Source organism: Rhopalosiphum maidis, chromosome 4 (genome assembly GCF_003676215.2).
Source record: "Rhopalosiphum maidis isolate BTI-1 chromosome 4, ASM367621v3, whole genome shotgun sequence".
Taxonomy (NCBI): domain Eukaryota; kingdom Metazoa; phylum Arthropoda; class Insecta; order Hemiptera; family Aphididae; genus Rhopalosiphum; species Rhopalosiphum maidis.
This window is the reverse complement of record NC_040880.1, coordinates 42,972,857-42,989,021: the sequence shown is the minus strand read 5'-3', so window position 1 is coordinate 42,989,021 and position 16,165 is coordinate 42,972,857. Positions and strand designations below refer to the sequence as shown.

Genomic DNA, 16,165 nt, shown 5'->3' with positions numbered 1-16,165 from the left:
TATTAATATTAATTTCATTGTGAATAATTGTCAATAATTAATATAACAATGATAAATGTTCTGTTATACTCTGCTGTAAGTTGTAATACTGTTGTAAATTTGTAATAATTGTATTATGTATAGGTATTTACAATGTATTTGCTGCTAATGCTGATTGTGTTTTAATTTGATACCTGATACCTATTTTTTCAATATTTAATAGATAAGTTATATGTAGGTAGGTCAAACAGGGGCGTAGGTAAGGGGGTGAGGGTTCAAACCCTCCCATTTAAAAATCCCAATCGGTTAATAATTAATAATAATAATAATAATCAGAAAAAAATTAGGTATTAGATGCTAGGTTTTATGTAGGTACTTACAAACAACAAAAATGACTTTTTAGTTAAACATTAGAAAAATAATATATTGCTAAATTACAATGAAGATTGAAGATGAATATTTATGTAAAACAATTTTACAAGTACGCGTTTGGTACGAAAAATAATGATTATCTAGATTGATATCTTATGTTATATTGTAATAGTTATTTATATAAAATATTGACTACAAAATTGTGTGCCCGTATCTTATTTTGACCCACGACGCACACGGCCATACCAGCAATACTGTTAACAATAGTTTATTAATAGTATAAGAATTTATTACAGTAGTTTGAAATTACAAAATACCGATTTACATAATTAAATCAAGTCATTTTTCCTCGAGCTGTTACGCATTGATATTGTGTCAGTTTGCGTGTAATCTAAGTATTATTTTCCAGCCAAAGCCGGTAATTTATTAATTTTAATAATTTATATTATATAAATACAATCAGAATTATTTATTTTCAACATCAAATTGTTATTTGTTTTTTCATTTATATTTGACATATATTACTATGTTGTATATACTATATATTTTTAACATATAGTTGACATTCGCAATCTTGCTACAATGACCTACGTCGAAACAACACGTTGTTGACGCTATCCATTGTTTGATCTATCCATGTTAATCATTGTTAAGTTAATTTTTTTTATATTACTATGATATTGATATTAAATTATTTTTTATTATCTGCACAATCGGTTTTATGTTATGACCATCATTTCTACGTTTTTTTTAGTTTATTCGCGAAACACGTATTTTATAGGTTTTTCGTTTTTTATATTACCGTTTAGAATAAAAATATAGTTTTTTGAATGTCGAATATTATAATGTTTTTGTTGTTCACTGGGCGAACTATTTTCACTCTAGGAATTCTAATTTCTAATATTCTATAATTCGATAATTCAAATTATTTTATAAGATTACATATTATTCAAAAATTAATTTTTTTTTATGACAGAAACAAAATGAAACGAACAAGTCAGCCATCGGTTTTAAACTTTTTTAAGAAGAAAAAAAAACCTGAAAGTAAAAACGAAACCACCCAAATTAATCAACTCTCATCTCTTTTCGTTTCTGACTCAACTAATCCTTCAAGTTCTTTTGAAAAAGTTTCTTCCGTTGAAGGAAAACAAGAGCTTTTATTTGAAAATGATGTAGGAATCTATTTAGGGAATCCACCGACAGATAACGAAAAAAAATTAAAAGTTTTTCAAAATCCGTGGATGCCACCTTTATCATATAAATTTCCCGTGAGTGATAAATGACGTCTTTCTTTCCAACGCCATAGGATGGCACAATATTCTTGGCTCGTATTTTCAGTTGTTGCCAAAGGCGCTCTTTGCAAAGTGTGTGTTTTATTTGGTCGTAATTATGGTGGTCGTGGGGAACAAGAACTACAGTCTTTAGTGGCCATCCCATTTATAAATTGGAAAAAAGCTAAACAAATATTTGACAGTCATAGTAAGGCGAACTATCATATGTTTTCGGTTGAAAAAGCTCAAGATTTTATATCAGTTATGACAGGGAAAACTACTGATATTGTAACATCTATAAGTTCAGAAAATAAAAGAAAAGCCGAAGAAAATAGAAAAAAATTGATTTCTATTGTTAAAACTGTTATTTTATGTGGTCGTCAACAAATAGCTTTAAGGGGTAAAAATGAAACTGGTAAAATAGGTTTAACAGAACCCCCCCCCCACAATGATCAATTTTCGTGCAAGATCAGGAGATCTTTTCCTAAAGGAACATATTTTATCCCAAAAATCCGACAGTCCATCAATTCACGTCATCATCAATACAAAACGAAATTATTGATCTATGTGGCAATTTTATTCAAGAAAATGTTGTCAATAGAATAAAAAATGCTGGGTTTTTTACCATTCTTGCTGATGAAACGCAAGATATATCAAGATATGAGCAATTAGCTTTGTGCATTCGGTATGTAGACGATTCTTCTGCAGATAGTATATTAGCCAGAGAAGATTTCTTAGAGTTTGTGCATGTAAAAGACGTGACAGCTTCAGCGCTGGCCACCACCATCATGCAATGTACGATGACTCTTGGATTAGATATGGAGATGCTAGTAGGCCAAGGGTACGATGGCGCCGCTGCGATGAGTGGTCAATTTTGAGGAGTGTGCACAATAATCACAGAGAAATATCCAAAAGTTCAGTTCATCCATTGCGCCACTCATACTTTAAATTTGGTTTTGTCATATTCTTGTGAAATTCCGATGATACGAAATTATATTGGTACAATTAAGACAGTAATACATTTTTTTAGACAATCCGCGTTGCGTGATGGACTTCTTAAAGATGTAGCAGATTCAGCTGGAGCTACTCACTCATGGTTTCTCTCTGTGAAACCCGTTGGATTGAAAAATATTTGGCAGTAGAACGATTTGCAGAAATGCTATCTGTAGTAACAAATGCACTGCAAGCACTACAAGATAGTCGAAGAGAATGTGCATCACAAGCTTACCAATTACAACAAGCAATAGAAAACTCTCAATTTGTAGTATCGTTGCTCATTTTGCGTAAAGTTTTCAGCTTCACCGCAAATCTTAATAAAATTCTTCAAACTCAAAATATTGATTTAACCAAAGCGTGCAAATATGTAGGTATCGTAAAAAAAACATTAGAAGACTTACGAAATGATGAGGAAATTTTAAAAATTGTAACAGATTCTAAAAAATTGTTAGCTATTGAGTCCCTTACAGCATCTAGAATCACAAATAGACAACAAGGACGAAGCAATAATCCTGCAGAGACAGCCGAAGTATATTATAAAATAAATGTTTATTATCCATTTATTAACCATGTGCAAAGTGAACTAGCAGCCAGATTTTCTAACCACCATGAAAAGATTGGGAACCTCCAGATCTTACTGCCAAAATTTATGAAAAATAAAGATGAAGCTAAAAACAAATTGACAGAAATCCATAAGATGTATTTGCTAAATGAAAACTTGAAAATCTGTTGGGTGAGTATCAATTATGGACAAAGAAGTGGTAAGAAATAAATGATGACTTAAAATGAGTTAAATGCAATTAAAACATTGGAAAAGTGTGATAAACAGTTTTTTCCTCTCATTTATACTCTTCTCAAAATTTTAGCCACTCTCCTTGTATCTAATGCAAGTGCAGAACGTTCCTTTTCTACGTTAAAACGTCTAAAAACATATTTACGAAACACCATTGGTTAAGAACGTCTTACCGGACTAGCTCTTCTTAATATTTATAGAGATGTAATTGTTGATCCTGTACACATTGTGAAAAAATTAACACAACGTAGGCAACGATTGAACTTGTATAATATTACATTTTTATAAATAATATTAAAACTATTTTATTAATATACCTATATTTGTATTTGTTTTCTTTTCACGTTAGTCTATTACTAATATTTAAAGTCGAATCCCCCCCTTTAATAATCTATACCTACGCCCCTGGGTCAAAAACAACCTTATTTTTAAAACTGAACATGGACATAAAACATAATAGTACTAGACAAATACTTAACATCAAAGTACTAACTATGTATATAAAATTAACACAATCTACATTCTTATATAATTATATATTGGTCCAACAATGTACAATAAACTATCATTGGAAACTAAACACAGCAACTCGTTCAAAATTTTTAAAAAAAAATTTCTATATTATATTGTGAAGGGGAAGGGAAATCAATTTTAAGTAGGCACATAGCTGGCAAGTTTTATGCTCAACTCTTCTTAGTTGACAAGAAATTGTAGGGTGTAATAGGATTCTAAAGGATAGAATTTTGCTATAATGTTGATCTGACAAATGCACAGTAGGTATAAAGAATTTAGAGGTATTAGTAATTTAAGTATATTAGCTACTCGCTTCATAAAATCTAAAGTAGCTTGTCATGCAGCAGGTACTTTCAATATGTCGATTAGGACTAAATGTAGAAATAAGGATGAAACCTAGATCATACTGAAAAGCTAAGAAATGAAATAGAGTTATTATTTGATAAAGAAAAACAGTTTAAATGGGTAATTGGTTAGGATAAATGTCAAGAAATTAGTTCAGGATACTAGACTGTTAGTCATTTTGAAAGAGACATAATAATTTATTGAATTAGTAAAAACAATATTTTCATATGACCAACTAATGTCAGAAGCTGTGAATTGTCTGCAGTATTATATCTATTACATGCATTAATAACACAAGTTTACAAAACAATTAAAAAATGAATATCAAAAATATTATTATATTATTCCATTATTTATTTAAAAAAAAAATTGTAATATAACAAACAAATCATGTATAATATGCCTATAATCTATACAGTTAAACAACAGAATAACTGATTTTCATTTATTTTGTAATTAAACCAATACTAACATCATTATTTTATTTCAAAATATAATATAAAACTATAAAATAAACAACAAGATTAAATTATTAAATAATAAACAAACAGTCTTCAGGAAACTTTTAAGAATGAAAAAAACATTAGGATATTTAAGATATAATTAAAAAAATTATAAATAATCTTAAATAGATCATAAATCAGTATAGCACCTAATTAAATTTAAGTCCTTAATATATAATTATATTGATTTATACAAACACAAAATATTAATAAATATTTTAAGAGTACGGTATTATGTAGCAGTAGTGGTAGTAGTCCATTTACATCATATAATTAATGTTGGTCTAGGTAAATTAATTGGTTATTTATTTTTTTTCCACAGTTTACTTAAATTTTGCAACGGTATAACATCAATTATTTTTTAAATACCATAACTTTAAATCATTATATTAGATTTTAGATCATCATATTGGATATGAATTGTGAGGCGATCTAATTGAAACATCAATGTAAATGTATTGGGCACAACAAATTTGACATAAACTTTTCTAATGCATCTAGAAATTATGATAAATTAAATACTAAAATCAAATACTTGCTTGTAAAGTTGTAATAATATTTTTTTATATAATATATCGAATAAACTAAAAAGAAACCAACAATTTTAAATAATAATTTAGTTTTGTTAAATGTATTTATAAAAAAGAACTGTTCAACTGACTTTTTACTAAGAGGCCTTATTAAATGTTGATTTTCATAGTCATGCATCTAAAAAACGTCGACAAATTTTTAACTGCCTTAATTTTTTTTTAAGAAATAATTTATATTATGTTAATCTTAATGATCTATACTAAGGACAATTATGAATAGAAAATATTATATTATCTGAAGTATTTGCAACTGCTTTTTGTTTACTTGGAGTCATTTTACGTTTTTTTTGATTTTTTTTTAATATTCCACTTTTTTTAATAGTTTTACGGAGTGAGACTGATTTGCTTTTTGGTGCCACAGCAATAGTCATAATGGGTTGCAATAATTTGGATGTAGACGGATTCATCAGATCATATGATATTGAAGATTTCTTTATCTGAAATAAATTGAATAGCTTAAATTTTCTAACATAACTATTTATGTAAATAAATAAAATATCAATCTAATATTTAACAGCAAGTTGTATTTAGTTTATTCATCATCAATAAATATTTAAAACATTAAATTATATAAAATATAAATAACAATAATTTTAAATACAGTAGAGTCTCACTTCTGTGGTCATCGCTACTTTGCTAGTCCGGAAATTCGGATAATCTGGACAATTTATATTTCAAGTACTTATGTATATATATATATTCTTAGGCAGATATGTACTTATTTATAGCATAACTGTAGGTACTTATACAAAATTGGAATTATCTCATTTTTCAGGAAGTACTCATGTATTTATATATATAGTTTATTAATATGGTATAATTTTTTTATTTTTAAATATTTATTAGTATTTAAGTTAAAAAAAAACATCATTCCGTTTACTCCAGAATCTAGATAGTTTAGATCAAAGGGACTCTACTGTAATAAAATTACTTATACTAATGTTTGATTTAAAACAAAAAAATACTACCAAGCAAAGCTAAATATTTGTAAGCAAGTACAAGTCATAAGTATATATCAAGATCACCAAGAGCCACAATGAAAAACTAAATATAGAATAGTATATTCTTACTTATAGGCTAATTTCCATTATTTATACATAAATGTTGGAAATTGTTGAGAACCTCTTTCAACCTAAAGAGCCATTAAGTTCTCTTTTTCAAGTTTAAAAACTAAAAAAAAAAAGCTTGGAATGGATGCTTTTCTAAGAGCATATAAAAAAAATAACATTTTAAAATACAATAAAATATTAAACTTACTTGTTTTGTTGTAATTGGTGTATCAACATTTATGCTGCTGGTAGATTTAGATCCTAATCGGCGATTACGACTACAATCATTAACAATATTTGAACGTAACAACTCCCTTAATCCTGCTAATGATTTAAATTCACTGCTATCTAGTCGACTGTTAGGATTTAAATTTGATAAATCCAAAATTGAAATTGCCAATGATTTTCCAACCTAAAAAAAAATTAAAGAAATACAGTTTTTTTGTGTTGGATACTTATTACATGGTAGGTTTTTAACCTGTTCAAAAACGGTTGGTGTAAATTTAGGAGGAATAACACTTTGAATAGGTCTTTTTTCAGAAACAAAATGTACTTTAGGAGGAATGTAGTTAACAAATCTGCCAGTATTGTAGTTACATTCTAATGTGTAACTACGTATAAGACCTGTATATTTAAGAACAGCTACTCGACCACTTCCTTCTTTACTTAGACCAAATTTCTTATCCCTAAAAATTTAAAACTAAATTACAATACATTATACTACTATTTAACTATTATCTAAAATTATTTGATTTTTGAATTGCACAACTTAAACAAAATTAAATATTTTTTAGCTCCAATCAAATTGTAAAAACTACAGTACCTTAATAGAAGGTCATTTTCAAGTAGTTAAACATTAAACTATGTATATTGTATATAAACTATTATTAAATAAATTATAATTTATAAAAAATATTAATTAACAATTGTAAATAAACACATTTTATATTATGAGAAAATTAATTTTACTTTTTACTTATGTCTTAAAACATATTTAGTTAGTGTAATAAAAATGTATTATAGTTTTGTATTTATTGTTTAATTCCATTCAAAGTAAAACAATAAAATTTAATGTTTTTTTTTTTTTTATAGTAGAAAACAATATTTCAAATCCTTTCTGATAAAAAAGTAAATCTATATTCATTTCAAGGGGTAAAAAAAAAACTATAAAAATTTCTCAGTATTTATCTGGATTGTGAAAAATAAAAAAAAAGATAGAGAATAACTGAAATGTTTATATTATAAAATACCTATGTTTGACAAAACTAAATCTTGTTCTTTTGTGGTAATTTAAAAACCAAAATATTGTAGATACTTGAAATTATCATCAATAATATTGTTTATGGGAACTTGAAATGCACATTTATATATTTTTTTATACATACCATTTTTAAAACATTTAAATTAATTATTTAACTACTATTTTATTATTATTATTCTTTTAGTTGGGCCTTTAATTTTTCAGAATGAATAGTACTTATAAGTTATGTGTATTCTAGACTTCTAGGTATGACAATTTGGTTATCAATAATTAGAAATTTAGTTAAACTTTATAAACCTTTTCAATGTTTTCTAACATTTAATATTTATTAGTGTTACATGATGATCAGTTTGTTTTTTTTTCTACAGAATATTTTACAAAGTATCGGGAATTTTTAATGTTTGAACTCTTCCTCCAAAAAAACATATTATTTTTTTTTACTATACTCAGAATCAAAATAATAATTAGAAAAAAGTTACCAACAGGGATAAATCTTCTAATCTTTAATAGTTTAATACTAAAATAGTTAAAAACTAAATTTAGTGTTTTTAGTCTTAATTGCACAGTGCACACATAGTACATAATAACTTATTATTAATAAGTAATGAAATTAAGGTAAGTAAAATGCAAATAATTATCAAACTAAGATTAATAGTATTGGAATATGGTTTTATAGTTTTTTAATAGTATATGGTTCTATAACTTAGGTTTTCCTCATTTATGTTTTAATTATGACTTCTTAAAATAGTGGTGATGTTATTCAACTTTGGTGATATCCCCACTACTGTTGTAACACAAATTTGATTACTTTGTATATATTATACAATATACAGACTAAGCTAATATTCTTTTATAAAAGAAAAACTGAAGTAAAATAATTTAAATTCTTACTTAGAATACATATTACGTTTGCTGAAATTACAAGAAGTGTAATGAAAGTTTTGATTGTTTATAGTCATAAGTGTGGGATAAACCATACATTCAATGTTATCAACTATGTTGTCAAAATTATTTCCATACATAAATATCCCTAGTATAAAACATAAAGATTAAACATAAAATACAGTAAAAATTAAAATTAAACAACTTTAAAAGTTGTTAACCTTTTTTGGATGCATGGCCATGAAAATCAACATATAAATATAATCCTGAGTCAAGGCCTTTGTTTGTAAAACAATCAGCTGTACATGATTGACTCTTCTTTAATAAGACATTTAATGAATCTACATCATTGTTTAAAATTGTTGGTTTCATTTTAGTATTTAATTCAGCATTATTATCCGATGAACTACAAAAAATTGATGTAGAATTTTCTTCAATTAATTCATCTCGTAATTCATATCCAAAGTGATGATACAAGATCAATGATCTACAACATATATCATAGATTTAATTTATTGAACATAATTTTAAAATACAAAAGTAGCTAAGTTAAAAAACCTGGCTGCATAAATAGATGGATGAAGTTTCAAAGATGGTTTTAGATAAAATCTGTTGAGATTACAACCTCTAGTATCTGTACGATAAAATCCTCTAGCTACTCCATCTGGATTTAGCATAGGAATTAGTTTAAAAACATAATTTTGGCGTAGTATATTAGCTTGTTCATCTTTACTAACTAAATATTTTATCAAACCATTCATCACAAAACTAGAAGGTGTTTCACCTGGATGAACTCTAGCACTCATAATTATAACCTATAAATTAAGTTTTAAAACAAAAAAGTTTAATAATTTTAATCATTTTTTTAATATAAATTTAAAATCATTATTTAAATTGTATTAAATTGACAGATATTTCGTGGAACGTGGAAACAATTTAACATTAAAATGTTAAATGAATATTAAATCAGTTATAAATGTGTTATATAGTTGATGTTATTATTATTATATTTGAATACCTTTTTATTTTTGAAAACATATGACCTAGGTTTTTCCTCTGGAAATAATCCAAATAAACGGCATTCTCTTTCTTCTGATATACCTTTGAAGGAACTAATAGTTAATAAATCCACAGACCGATTTTCTAAGGATTTTACAATAGTTTCTCGATAAAAATAAATGTCTGTCTCATTGTTTTCTAAATATATTTAAAATAAAATCTTATTAAATAAACACACATACACACTCAAAAAATTATTAATTTAAAAATACCTCTTAAATCTGATGATAATGGAAATTGATTTTCATAAAAACTTAAACTGTTACATAATTCAGAGTAAGTGTAAGGATAAGTAAAAGCATAATATGTTGTAGCTTCAGTATTTTTTAAAGAACGATGACTAAAACTCAATACAAATTCTTGATTATTGTTAATCTAAAAAAAAACACTTATCAGATGGGTTCATTTAGATCTTATTATTAAGTTTACACACTCTATACTCTGTAGTCTATATGTAATGAACTATTTATAGTTAATGAATACATACTAAGTATGCACACATTAATTAAATACCTGATAAGTTGGTATTTCTTTTATTCTTGACCACGATGCTTTACAAAATCTTTCATTTGATTTATCTGATTTTCCTAAATCAACTTTAAATACGGGAGTCATGCCTTGACTATACATTTTACTTTGATTATTTGAACTCACTATATTTAATCTTACATGCATACCAGGAGTACCTCCTTTAAAATAGTAACTCAATTAAAAATCTTTAGCTTTTTCATTATTATACTTGAATGCACTTTTACCTTTTAAGGCAAAGTAGAACCATGACTTGTAGTTGCATTCAAACTCTGTGCCACCACAGTCTGGGTTTGTCCAAAAATGAAATTCCAAATCTTCGTCTACAATATTATACATTAGATAAACTTAGCATACACTCACAAAACAAATAGTTTAATAATTGTTATCGCACCAATGCCAGGAATCTGTTTGCTGACATATTTCACTCGAGCGAGATTAGCAGACTCGAAATTACTCAAAATTGTATATGAGTTATGAATAAACACACCCGGCTGTACCTCGGGTACAATGTCTGAGGTAACGTTCATCTTAATCTTAGATAATTCTATTATGCTTCATAGAAAGTCGATGAGGTTAAACATTGAAATTTACCAATTGTTGAGAAAACTTGCAACAGCTGTGTACGAAAACAGTTTAATGCGTAACTGGCTATGTTGTATGGCGTCCTAAGACAAAATTTCATAAAGTTTCTGATGAGTTATATTTCAATATAGTTCACATTTCACAATTTTCGTCCGACGTGATCTGAAATAATTAATATCAAATACACGGATTCCGAATCAAGATAGTTAAATTGTATTACTGAGTGCAGACAAATACAATTATAAAATAATAACAATATTAAATTATTGAACAGTAAACATCATTTTATGGGTATCATTAGAAACATGTAAAATGTAAATAAATAAATAAAGAATAACTAATCGGAAAGTAAAAAATAATAATATTATTATGTTCAAGGTGCTTATGATACCTTTTCTATTAGGTGGATCCAACTTGAAAGTATAATAATTATTGTGTAATACTGTAATGTGTTGTTAAGCTGAGCAGCTGATTATTAATTGACTATTCCCTCAAAGGATTTTGGTCGTTTTTTCCATGATCTTATCATACAGTCCATTGTTTTGGTTATTGTTTTTCATCAATACATTTGATATTTTGTTATTGTTATTCAGTTAATAGTTTTATTACTTAATAGTTATACACGTAATAATAATATGGTCTAAACGTGCGCCAATTATACAATGTACTAGTACAGTATACAGTTTTAGATTTTTGCACAAGCTACCTAAATTTAACTATAAGTCTGTAGAACATAATGTTCTAGCTCTACGATTAAACGGTTATTGATTAGATCAAACGAAAAGAAATTTACATATTATAAATTTTGTTTTTTTTTTTAACTGTATACATTGTATTCAATCTATACTTTGGTATTTGATTTTTATTTAAAACAATGATGGTTAATACAAATACATATTTTTTATTAGTACTTATAGCTTTTATTTCCACTATAAGATATGGTAAATATTATGTTCAATATTTTAAGGCGTGTTGACTTTAAGGTGTGGTTTTAAATGTAATATAAACATTTTTTTCATTTATGTCGCTCAGCTGTAAGTATATCATGCTACCAATGCAACAGTACTGACATCAATGATCAATTTCGTTGTACAGAGTTTATGGATACGTACGGCTTGGACCCTCAACCTTGTACAAGTGTTTACAACGCTGCCTATTGTGTGAAACTGATAGGTCGCTACGAAGGTACCCATGTTTTTAGTATAATTTTTGGATATACCTAAAAGTATTATTCGATAATAAATTGTAACTTTTGTTCTTTGTAGGAGGACTTGGAGTTACACGTTATTGTTCATCACACAATTTGGGAAATTACTGCAATTATGTACAACGGCCAGGTGATGTATTAGAATATCGAACATGTGTTTATACTTGTGATTCTGATGGTTGTAATGGTTCAAGCCAAATAAAGTTATTTGGGTATTTGATTGGTTTATCTTTTTTGCCATGGTTTATAAATCTATTATCTTAATTATTAACATTACCAAAATAATTTAATTTATTAATAGGTTACCTATAGCACATTTTAATTATTATTTACAATTTTACATATTTTATACTTTATAAATTGATCATAGATACAGTAATGAATTCCAGCATTTAAAAAAATACTATTTATTGACATTTATATATTTTTTTGGCCTTGAAAGTAAGGACGTTTAGTTATGAAAAATCAATATTGCTTATATTTGTTATGATCTGATCAATTATATAAATATTTTTAGGTATATTATACATCATAATAAGTCAAATCCACTTAATTCAAAGTAACTATATTGTTATTACTATATATTTTTTTAAACAAAATGGATAAAATTTTATGAAATGCAGTATTATTAAATCAAATAAGTATAATATTATATATATATATAAAAAAATAGTGTCACGTGTCAACTAAAATCCAAGTTATTGAGACTTATTTCTCATAATAATAAAAAAAAAAATCATTAATTGGATATTTTTATTTGTCATATGTATGTCTAATATTGTATTATTTATAATTCAGAATACCCAAAATTCACATTAATTAATCAATACAAATGATTGTTAATTTTACATATTATTTTTATCTAGAAAATAAGTTTCAACATTGATATATTAATACATTGAAATACTTTTTAATTAACATTTTTTTTTTAGTATTTATTATATTTGGTGCATCTATTAAAACTATTCATTTTTGATTGATCAATAAATTAAATTTTATGAAAAAAAAAAACAATCATTTGTATAGTTTTATGTTTTTCAGCTATGGTATTTTTTTAATTTTTCATTAATAATATTTTTATAAAATTACAAATTATTTACAAATTCTCAAATACATTAATTTTTCTTTATTAGGAATCTTAAATCATAATAAAAATAATAATAAATTGTTAAATTATTATAAAACTTATAATAATAGTTCTTTTATTTAATGTGTTCAAATTAAAACTAGGATAGATATAGATATTTTTTTTAAAATTTTATGTTAGTCCATTAGAAATAATAATTTTTATATGCGTATTGTAATAAATAATAATGTAATACAACCAATCCGTCCAATCATATGACTGAACCAAATTATGTTTATATTATATTTTTAAATAGTATTTTTTTACACTGTTTGTATTATTATTATTATTATTAAATAAATTATATGATCGTTGATTAACAAAAATATACATGTTTATCTATCTTTTACCATCTCTTGAAATTCTAAAGAGTCCAAAAAAACTCTTGACAGGATCCAAAATTATAAATCTTTCACTATCTAAACCTCTTATGGATAAGTTATCATTAGCATTGAAATATATTAGACCTCCTGTATAACATGAATCTGATGATTGGGTATCTTGATGGCGAGTTGAAGTACAACCAAGTACTTTTTCTTCATTTTTCATAACATAATATCCATTAATATCATGTTTATCTGAATAATATATCTAAAAATTATATATGTATATACTTAATTGTTATGATTTAGTTACTTCATAATTTTAACTAATAACCAAATTATTCTTAACAATGTTAAAAGTGGTTAGGTACACATTAATTGACTTATTTTAAATATTTATTTATAAATTCTGAAAGGAAAATAGAAAAATAGATTATTTTACTTTCAGAAATTAGGTATATTAACAAATTATTATATTAAAAAACTTTTTCTGTTTTTGTTATTAAAATATTGTTATCATAAAAAATCTATTGTTGCAAATCGGTTTAATAATATGTATTATCTTACTTGAGCATAAACAAAATAAAGTCCTGGTTTCAATATTTCAACTTTGCCATTATTCATTGTGAGATGATTTGCGCTGTTTAGAGGTACTTCCCATATATGTTGGTTCCAGTCTCTAAAATCGCCATCCGGGTGTCTTAAACGTCCATTTCCTATGAAATTAAACTGTTTGGTATACTTCTTTATTAAACTTAATAGTTAATATAATATGATATTATTTTAATTGTACAACCTAAAGTTACATTATATATTTAAAACCATAAAATATTTATTTAATAATTATTTTTAGTAATTACCATTGTAATGTGGATGTGTTTTGGTACTGTATTTTGATGAATCGCTTGTAAAATGTGCTGCTGCAGTTTCTCGAGTTTCTTTAAAATCTTCATATGATTCTTCATCTTCTGATTCCACAGATACTTTTTTTTTTAACATTCCCATTTTTTTAGACTTTCTTCGACTATAGGTCTTCACTGTATTTTCTTCTTGAATTATTTCTACATCAGGCTTTTCATTTTTTGAGCTTTATTTAAGAATTAAAATAGTCATTTAATTTAATTAGGTAGTATTTTATTTATTTCATTTTTTGAATAATAATTTTAATCTCATGTGTATATATTATAGTTAAAGACAGTTACATTATCTACAGAATTTTAATCAACCTGACATGGAATAATCTAGCTGTTTTTTTAAATTGTCCTCAGTTTTTCTATAAAATAACAACTAAATTAATGTTAACAGTCCCTCGGGCTCAAATATATTAATAAATAATTAATTTTTTATCCAAAGCCAAATTGACACTGTATAATTAACACTCAGTTTCAATAAAAAATAAACTATTAAAATTGTCTGAATACTGATAAGATAATATCAAACAAAACATTTTAACTTGTAATAAATAATATAAGTATATAAAAAAATTACCTATTTAATTCATTTTTCACTATATTTTTTGCATCAATCACAGCGTTGCGTCGCTCACGGTTTTTTGGTTTGTATGATTCGTTTGCTTGATATGTCTTTGCTGGCCAATTGTTGTCCACTAAGTCTCTGCCCATAAATCGATCTTCTCCTTCATTATAGTCTTCTTCTAAATCTTCATAGTCGTTTCCATCAGTTTTAACTTTGTGTTGATCTTTGTATGTATTACTTACATGTTTTGCCACAAGTTCATTTCTAACTATGTCAGTGAAGGTATTTAAATCGTGTATTGCATCCTCAACTGTACCCACAAGTCGATTGATTTGTTGATTAGTGTCGATGTGCCATTTGTAGGACAATGTAACAGTCAATAGACAACTGAATATACACAATAAAACCGAAAAAATTAGAACTATCATTTGTATTGATATGGGAGATACATGAGTTTGCTTGGTAGATGGTGACATGTTGTAATTACGAGTGAATCCGTTGCCTCCAACGTACATGTTTTGAGGACTTAGTGTTGTATGTTGCGGACTTACATACTTCTGGGACGCAGCAGAGCACATCTTGTTTTGTAATGATTTTCATACTGTTTCTTTTATAATATAAAATGTTTTTTGAACCTGGATATTTAAATTAAACATTTTTATCTAATCTTTTTATAACCTTTGATCTTTTATCACTAGAAACGTAAATAGTTTTCTTTGTGTGTTTAGTATTGCTCCAAAGTGACCTATAATTGATTTCGGTATTATTATATAGAATAATTATCATATTGAGCCGACTAAAAGTCTAAAACGACTACAACAATAAAGTAAATTTAACTTGTTTCAGTATCTATTTAACCATATACTTACGTTAATACGTCATGTAGGTACATACTCAATAGTTATTAATATACCCATTGTATTGAAATATCGAACCACTTTGATTGCGGTTTTCTTAATAATATCTACTGATTCTACTGAATGTCTGAATAAGATAAAATTTAATATATTATATTTTTTTTTATGATATTGTGTTATTGTAATAATAAGTAGTATTAAAGTAAGGATTTTTATTTTATCAATTTGGTGAGTTTACAATACAAATATTGCCAATTAAAAACTATTTTTGGTATTCGATACAAAAATGAATCCCTATCTCGTCGCTTGGTCACGACATCACGCGTGAACGGCTAAACCGATTTCGCTAATTCTTTTTTTGTGGTATTTGTTATTGTCAAGAGAAGGCTTTTATGGAAAAAAAATTAAGAAAGTTGCGCAGCAAATTAGTTATTTAATTAAAATAAACGT

The 16,165-nt window shown here is 26.0% G+C and overlaps 3 protein-coding genes across 4 annotated transcripts; 1 reads left to right on the top strand and 2 right to left on the bottom strand.

The window, feature by feature from the left end:
* Positions 1 to 4,822: 4,822 nt before the first annotated feature.
* Positions 4,823 to 11,135, bottom strand: LOC113556722 (cytosolic carboxypeptidase-like protein 5). 2 transcript variants are annotated; one of them, XR_003405544.1, is made up of 12 exons: positions 10,536 to 11,135; positions 10,369 to 10,464; positions 10,127 to 10,302; positions 9,826 to 9,988; positions 9,573 to 9,751; positions 9,113 to 9,369; positions 8,776 to 9,041; positions 8,564 to 8,702; positions 6,890 to 7,097; positions 6,620 to 6,823; positions 6,433 to 6,532; positions 5,659 to 5,799 (listed from the first exon to the last, which is right to left on the bottom strand). XR_003405544.1 is itself a non-coding variant. In XM_026961842.1 (11 exons), exons 1-11 carry the CDS (start codon positions 10,669 to 10,671, stop codon positions 5,563 to 5,565), a joined length of 2,061 nt encoding a protein of 686 aa, XP_026817643.1. In that variant the 3' UTR covers positions 4,823 to 5,562. The 2 variants fall into 2 exon arrangements, 1 of the variants encoding a protein (XP_026817643.1); XM_026961842.1 differs by lacking the exon at positions 6,433 to 6,532 and having other exon boundaries at positions 4,823 to 5,799; positions 10,536 to 10,671.
* Positions 11,136 to 11,339: 204 nt separating this feature from the next.
* Positions 11,340 to 12,540, top strand: LOC113556723. The gene is made up of 3 exons (XM_026961843.1): positions 11,340 to 11,667; positions 11,759 to 11,911; positions 11,992 to 12,540. Exons 1-3 carry the CDS (start codon positions 11,601 to 11,603, stop codon positions 12,195 to 12,197), a joined length of 426 nt encoding a protein of 141 aa, XP_026817644.1. The 5' UTR covers positions 11,340 to 11,600; the 3' UTR covers positions 12,198 to 12,540.
* Positions 12,541 to 13,170: 630 nt separating this feature from the next.
* Positions 13,171 to 15,482, bottom strand: LOC113556261 (protein eiger). The gene is made up of 4 exons (XM_026961105.1): positions 14,871 to 15,482; positions 14,243 to 14,469; positions 13,950 to 14,098; positions 13,171 to 13,650 (listed from the first exon to the last, which is right to left on the bottom strand). Exons 1-4 carry the CDS (start codon positions 15,434 to 15,436, stop codon positions 13,399 to 13,401), a joined length of 1,194 nt encoding a protein of 397 aa, XP_026816906.1. The 5' UTR covers positions 15,437 to 15,482; the 3' UTR covers positions 13,171 to 13,398.
* Between the last annotated feature and the right edge of the window lie 683 nt (positions 15,483 to 16,165).

Excerpts from the sequence above, each read along its gene's own strand:
- LOC113556722 (XM_026961842.1), bottom strand. The coding sequence starts at position 10,671 with ATGAACGTTACCTCAGACATTGTACCCGAGGTACAGCCGGGTGTGTTT. Across the intron at positions 10,465-10,535 it reads CAAACAGATTCCTGGCATTG|ACGAAGATTTGGAATTTCAT; the intron begins GTGCGATAACAA and ends ATAATATTGTAG. Across the intron at positions 5,800-6,619 it reads CACCAATTACAACAAAACAA|ATAAAGAAATCTTCAATATC; the intron begins GTAAGTTTAATA and ends AATTTATTTCAG.
- LOC113556723 (XM_026961843.1), top strand. The coding sequence starts at position 11,601 with ATGATGGTTAATACAAATACATATTTTTTATTAGTACTTATAGCTTTT. Across the intron at positions 11,668-11,758 it reads TATTTCCACTATAAGATATG|CTGTAAGTATATCATGCTAC; the intron begins GTAAATATTATG and ends TATGTCGCTCAG. Across the intron at positions 11,912-11,991 it reads ACTGATAGGTCGCTACGAAG|GAGGACTTGGAGTTACACGT; the intron begins GTACCCATGTTT and ends TGTTCTTTGTAG.
- LOC113556261 (XM_026961105.1), bottom strand. The coding sequence starts at position 15,436 with ATGTGCTCTGCTGCGTCCCAGAAGTATGTAAGTCCGCAACATACAACA. Across the intron at positions 14,470-14,870 it reads GTGAAAAATGAATTAAATAG|CTCAAAAAATGAAAAGCCTG; the intron begins GTAATTTTTTTA and ends TCTTAAATAAAG. Across the intron at positions 13,651-13,949 it reads TTTATTTTGTTTATGCTCAA|ATATATTATTCAGATAAACA; the intron begins GTAAGATAATAC and ends TATAATTTTTAG.